The sequence below is a fragment of the Lactuca sativa genome, chromosome 1 (assembly GCF_002870075.4).
Source record: "Lactuca sativa cultivar Salinas chromosome 1, Lsat_Salinas_v11, whole genome shotgun sequence".
Taxonomy (NCBI): Eukaryota; Viridiplantae; Streptophyta; class Magnoliopsida; order Asterales; family Asteraceae; genus Lactuca; species Lactuca sativa.
In genome coordinates, this window is record NC_056623.2 from 15,936,981 (window position 1) to 15,944,221 (window position 7,241).

At 33.1% G+C, this 7,241-nt stretch overlaps 1 protein-coding gene across 1 annotated transcript; it reads left to right on the forward strand.

Moving 5' to 3' along the window:
* The first annotated feature begins 381 nt into the window (after nt 1–381).
* Nucleotides 382–2,284, forward strand: LOC111916749 (myb-related protein 306). Its single transcript, XM_023912406.3, has 3 exons — nt 382–642; nt 893–1,022; nt 1,433–2,284. Exons 1-3 carry the CDS (start codon nt 510–512, stop codon nt 2,115–2,117), a joined length of 948 nt encoding a protein of 315 aa, XP_023768174.1. The 5' UTR covers nt 382–509; the 3' UTR covers nt 2,118–2,284.
* The last annotated feature ends 4,957 nt before the right edge of the window (nt 2,285–7,241 follow it).

A 7,241-nucleotide genomic window follows, 5' to 3' on the forward strand; every position in this document is an offset into this window, starting at 1 on the left:
TATATATATATATATATATATATATATATATATATATATATATATATATATATATATATATATATATATATATATATATATATTCTTTTTTGAAATAATAGTAACTATATACAAAATATATGCAAAAGAGAATTAAAATAACAAATTTTATTAATTAATTGTTTCAAATAAATTACAAATTTTAAACGGCATGAATCATTCAGTTGACTTTTTTTTATGAGCCATGGACAGTAAATGATGTTTCCCGTCATCTTTTTGACTATTTTTCAACCCCTTCAATTTCTTCGGTCAACCTCTAAAATTAGCACCACCGCCACCACATGCATATCTCTCTCTCATATATATCAATATATGTCTATATATAGTAGATGTTGGTACAATGTCTATCCTACTTCTTAAAGACTTCTCTTGCCGTTTCTTTCAAGTTCTAAGAACCACACACACACACATAGTGTGAAAATATATATACACAGTACATCCGCCAAAAAGAGAGCTTGGAGAAGGTGAAAATGGGAAGACCACCATGCTGTGATAGCATCGGAGTGAAGAAAGGGCCATGGACACCTGAAGAGGATATAATTCTCGTCTCCTATATTCAACAGCATGGTCCTGGCAATTGGAGATCTGTTCCTACTAGCACTGGTATAACCATTATATATAGATACATATATTCTTTTCTTCTTCCAAAGCAACATAACCCTAAAATGTTGAATTCAGATTTCAGTATCGACCATTGAATTTTAATGGGTGCTTGATAAACGGATTAAAAGTTTGGATTTTTCGAAAAGTTCTTTTCTTTTGGTGGGGTTTTCCGTAACTTTAATTAGGGTATGTATCATGTGTTTTATTTTATTGTTATTATTAATTAATATATATATATCTTCTTGTTCAGGTTTGCTGAGATGCAGTAAAAGTTGCAGACTTAGATGGACCAATTATCTTCGCCCTGGTATAAAGCGTGGGAATTTCACCGAGCAAGAAGACAAGATGATCATCCATCTACAAGCCCTTCTTGGCAATCGGTACGTTCAAACGCAAACGACTGATAGCTAGTGTTTTGTTTGAAAAATCATCGGGAAAGAAAGTTTATCAAGTTCCCCAAAAACTTTAATTTTTCAAAAAAAAAAAACTTATATATATATATATATATATATATATATATATATATATATATATATATATATATATATATATATATATATATATATATATATATATATATATATATATATATATATATATATATATATATATATATGCTTTTAGTCGGTCATCAACGACTAAAGTAAAACAAGTTAATATGTGCTTGTAAGTGTGAAATTTAAAAGTGGTTTATATAACTGGATCTATATATGAAGGCATTTGATTGTAAATGTATGGTTACATTTAATGTTGTTTTTAATGGGGACTAATTATTGATTTGATGTGGCAGATGGGCAGCAATAGCTTCATATCTTCCGCAAAGAACAGATAACGATATCAAGAATTACTGGAACACCCATCTTAAAAAGAGGCTCCATAACTACCGTTCCAATTCCGACCAAGAAAACCATCATCATCAACAGGGTGCGTCTACATCATCATCGTCCTCAGAAACCATCACCACTGCCAAAGGTCAATGGGAAAGAAAGCTCCAAACTGATATCCACATGGCCAAACAAGCTCTTTCTGATGCCCTATCACTCCACACCAAACCCACCACTTCATGGCAGCAGCCGCCAACCCCTACTGCTCCTATCGATCACCAACCAGAGTTACCACCTCCACCTCCGGTAATATTTAACGCCTCCAGTTATGCATTGAGTTCCGAAAACATTGCTAGGTTGCTCCCAAACTGGCTGAAGAAAAGCGGAAAATCTTCACAAACAAGCTCTGAAAGCATCGGTACTTTTAACCAGCAGTTCCCAAGTCCTCCAACAAGTGAAGGGTTAAAAAACTATGGCAATTCCGAAGTTTCAGAGACAACAAGCTTGTTCCAAGCTGAAAGTAAACCAAACATCATGGAATATCAAATACCTTCTCTTACTTTCTTGGAGAAGTGTCTGTTTGATGATGCTGCACAAGGACATGAAGGCTTTATGGATATGTCATTAGAAGAAAGTGATAGCTTATTCTAACTTGGGTTAGCTTTAAGACTAGACTCTACAGTTAGCTTTTAGAAAGTGCAAGTTTCCAGTGGTAAGTAATAGAATAGTTTAGGAGTCAATTCTATGTATAGAACAGGAAGTAAAAAATGACTTTTATGGTTCTTAATCTTATATTAATATCTTACTTTTCAATTTCATTTAATTTGGTCGACAAATTATGCTTATTTCTTTACTATTAAATACATTTATAATATCTAATGAAAATTATTATATTTTATTAAATTACACATGTATGAATTCTAGTTTTATATTTATTTTAAGACAATAAAATGGTTACCAGTAATGGAAATCTCGCCAGCCAAAATCTATATTTTTCTTCGTCCTAAAAATGAAACACTTTGTTTTTATTGAAACATATTTCAAAACATTTAATTACTAGCTAAATTAAATATTAGAGTTATTCACTAAAATATCATCTTAGAAACTTTGATATATCATTTTGAAAGCATTTTTTCCGGACTTTAATCAAATGACCCCATAATAATTTAATTGTTAGGCTATTCACATCAATACAATATCATATTAATTATTTTTCAAATGTGTTACATGAGCTTTTATATCAATTCAATATCACTTATCTTTTAAAAGTAGTTTTCACTGCTACATCAAACATTTAATTTATATTTTTTTGAACATATATCTAATATAAATTAAGAAAATATTATTGCTAAATAATAAATCTAATCTTTAAATAAAAAATAATAAATGATGATTTTTTAATAACCAAATAGTAGTATCTCATAAAAAATTGAACGAATAATGACTAGAGGCCTACATGGAATTGCAATTTTTCTTTGCAAAAACCGACGTGCAAGGTCTTAGGGTTTGCTTGAGGTAGTATTTAACAAATGTATGGTTCAAGCACATAAATGACTCTTGTGCATTTGTTAAGGTTTGAAATAAGAAAGTTAAGATAACAATCGTATTTCCAAAAAATTTCTCACAATTCATTGTTTTTGGTTTCTTATTTGCTTGTCGTAGAAAACCACATGAAGAAATGAGGATTGTAGGAAGAAAGACGATTGTCTTTGTAACATCCCAAAAACCATGGTTAAAATTTTCATTTTTAAAGTAAATAAAACATCAATTTCAACAAAATTACATCCAGAGCAACCAATTTGTTCATAATCCATTATTCAGGAATCAGAGTTAATAGGAAGACAATACAAAATCTCAAATCATAAATTTGTTGCTTTATATATAAAGTCTCGCCTTCACAATCTGATAAGTACCTACAAAATATTTAATCAACAATTATAAGCATAAAGCTTACTGAGATTCTCAAAAGACCACATACAACACAACATAATAATCAACTAAGTTTATCAGCAAACTTTGGTTACTATCAGCGGTCCCAATGGGCTAACAGCATGCCCCGTGGCTTAACAACACACCTCAACGGTTACCAGCAACCCGGGGGGGGGGGGGGGGGGTATTAGCAGTCATATGGACTTACAACATTCCAAAAGTTATCAACAACTCATTTCACATATAATAGAAATCAAAAAATAAGACCTATTTAGTCGATATGCATATATTACCATACATGCAAGTATAGTGAAAAGATTCACCTTGCAGGTAGCAGGTAAAACACAACAACTCTCATACGGTGAAGACTGGTACTAGAAAACAATTAAATAGCAATAAAGAAGTACCCACTCAGTCTACACCCTAAAACCTCTAAATTTACCAAAACTCAACCTTGGTCAAAAGTCAATGCTCAAAGTCAACAGTCATCTCTCCCATTGACTGACCCTTACGTTATGACCAATCCTTGGTCACATCATGAGAAGGCGAGTCCATCCCGATTACTAACTTGGTCCCGATTCAACTCGATTATCCTCAAATCAACATTCACATCGTGATAGAGCTTTTATCACATTGTGAGAATCGTCAAACAAAACAGTTGGGACACCCAACCGTTCACGTCGTGAGAACTAATCTGGCTTCCTAATTGCATTAAGTCCGTAATCGTTCCAGCGATTCATTCATACTTTCCCAGTGGCTTTCCTACCCCAAATATAACATAAAAATCGGTGTTTTGTGTACAAGCATGTTTAATGCATGTCCCTTTCACTCTAGGCCATACTCATGGAAGAAATAGACCCAAAATTGCATTAGAGATTCAAAATCATCAAAAGGACATAGATCTGGAACATACAACCTAAATGGGATCTCGAGGATTGATAAAGTTGCCAAATTTATGGAACATTGTCACTCAAAGCTTCAAAAACATGGAGAAATTGGGAAAATGAGCCTAGGTTTAGCAACTTATAAGCATAAAGGTGGAAACTTGAATCATTCTCAAGGTCCAAAAGATAGCTGGAAGCTGAGATCTTCTTATGCAAGGCTCCAAAACTCCTTCTTGAAAGAGATTCATTCCAAAATCCACCAAGAACTCCAAAAGTGGATGAGAGAGGAGAGGGGAGGCTCAAAGTGGTTAAAGGGAGGCTAAGGTATCTCTTAAACAACTTTAGGTGTGAAGGAGGGTGGAAAAATACCCCAAAAACACAGAACCACCCATTAAATACATACAAAACCCTAAATTTCATGGACTTAGGTTGCCCCGTTCTCACCTCGTGACAACATTCTTGTCAAGTCGTGAGAATAAGCTCCCCATGTTGTGAGAATGTGCCTCTCACCTCGTGACAATGGGTTTTCACCCAATTCCATTCCAACTTCAAAGAGTCATAACTTCTCCGTTTCAACTCCGTTTTCGGCGATCTTTATATGCACGAAAAGGTATTGACGAGCCCCACAACCTTATATGATTTCTTTTCTCTTAATACATGGCGAAATAAAACTATAGTCCATGTAATAAGCTTGGAATATTACATTTCCCATTTTACCCTTTTTCTTCAAAGCACAAATCAAAGGCTTTAATCACTTAACCAAAATTATCAAAATCCGATAGGGTATAAACTATATGCCCTTGGAGCCCAAAACCTTTGCTTTATCTCTTTACGCCTCTCTATTCTAAAATTAGAAACATTTTAAAACCAGGTGTTACAATTCTTCCCCACTTAAACTGGATTTTGTCCTCGAAATCCGACTCAGTTAGAATTTTCTAAAAACTGTACTAACATCGCACAAATGTTCCCTCCAGCCTCTCCATATAATAAACACATCCATATTTAACTCTAGAGACCATCCGAAACCCAACTGATTCCAACAATTAACTCGGTCACTTGCAACACCCGACTGCAATAACTACCTCTCTCTCCAAACTCAAAATCCCGAAAACTTCCTACGGGGTCACCCATACCTGAATTGCTCTTGCCCGGGAATGCTTAACTGTAGAGTTCTTATGGGATTTGCTGCCCTCACGGCTTTAAATCATGTTGTGATAGAGAAGGTATCCATACCCCTTTTATAGAATGCTTAGTTCTCCTTTCCAGCTGATGTGGGATCAGGTGCAACTAACCTGCCTGCCTTTAAGGTGGGTTGCACATGATGCTTGGAAGGAGAACGAAACATTTCCTTATAAGGGTTGTGGATACCTTCCTTGTCACAATGCGTTTTAAATCCGTGAGGGCAACAGATCCCATAAGAACTCTATAGTTAAGCGTGACCGGGCGAGAGCAATCCAGGGATGGGTGATCCTGGGAAGTTTTTGTACTGGGAGCCCAAAGTGGACAATATTGTGATATGTGCAAGAGGGGTATGTTACAATATAATGTTTAAACATCTTTTAAACCATTTTAAATATTTTAAATTTGGGTATTTATAAGTTTTATGATAAAACTATTTTCAACAAAAAAATCGATTTTTAACAGGTAAAAACGTTTTTCTAAATATCCATTTATAAACATCTTATGTCACCTTTTAAATATTTTTTACTAAAACTCCAAGTGATATTATCATATGTTAAAATGTTGTTTAGTTTGTAAAAACCATTTTCATACATCAAATATAACATACAATGACATAAAAATAAACATCACATGCATGCATTATAATGTATATAAACCAAGCCATGTCTAGTAATAATTTTTGTGATCCATCATAAAACTTATTAAGTCTTTCCTAAAGGAATTAAAGGACACTTCAAAAAGTATTCAAGCTCCCACTTTCCAAGTCAACTCTTGCTTGCAAAAGGACTGCAAATCTTCATGTTGTGAAATTTGAATCAATTAAACCATTAAGACTATAAATAAGCCCAAAACCTAAAGTAGAAGCTTATGGTTGGGATTATGGTCTTAAACGGTCAAGTCATCTTCAAGGTGGTCATTTCTTCATCTTGTTACGTTTAAAAAGAAATACAACTAGTCTAACTAATTTATTATAAAAAATCAACAAATGAAAAAAAATACATATTTACCTATTACTTCTTATAAATAAATAAATATCAACTAAACACAACACAAATGTACAAATGACTTGTTTATACACAACAACATATCAAATAGTATAACAAACAACTCTTTGTTTTTTCTAAGACAACTTTTATATAACCAAAATCCATGAAGAAAACGTTATATATAAAAATAAACAATTTTAACCAAGAAATTGTCAAAGAAGACAAATATGGATTTTTCTTAACCAAATGAAATTCATGCTTGTTTTCCAAAAACCAAAGATTATCAAACATAAAAAAATCATTCTAACATATGAAACATGGCTATGATACTACTGATAGGTTTTGATACAAAATATAAGTTTGTTTTTCACAAGAACTGCAATGGAAGACTTTAAAAAATTAACAAGTTTATTTTTTAGTTTATAACAAAACCAAACCATCAAGGATCCATTTATATATAGAGGTTAGAATGTAATAAAAACACAACCAAATAGTGTTTAGAATGACAACCTTTGAAGCCTTTGGACCCACTTGGTTTTGGGGTGTTGAGGAAGATAGCAAAAATCAAAGAATATGATTTCTCTATGTGTATCCACCATCAAGAGTAAGACACTTGGAATGTTATTTCCTTCTTGTATTCTTGAGTGTATTAAGCCTTTAAGTGCTTAACTCAAATAAGCACTAAGGGAGACAACTCAAGGAAGCTTTTAAACCACCAAACTAACTTCAAAAGAGAGATAGGAGGAAGATATAGAGAGGTTTCGGCTATATCGAGGAAGAAGCAAAAAACTAGC

What these genes read in the sequence shown, in the direction of transcription:
- LOC111916749 (XM_023912406.3), top strand. Translation starts at nt 510, where the DNA reads ATGGGAAGACCACCATGCTGTGATAGCATCGGAGTGAAGAAAGGGCCA. An exon ending in ATCTGTTCCTACTAGCACTG is followed by an intron (nt 643 to 892) that starts GTATAACCATTA and finishes CTTCTTGTTCAG; the next exon opens with GTTTGCTGAGATGCAGTAAA. An exon ending in CAAGCCCTTCTTGGCAATCG is followed by an intron (nt 1,023 to 1,432) that starts GTACGTTCAAAC and finishes TTGATGTGGCAG; the next exon opens with ATGGGCAGCAATAGCTTCAT.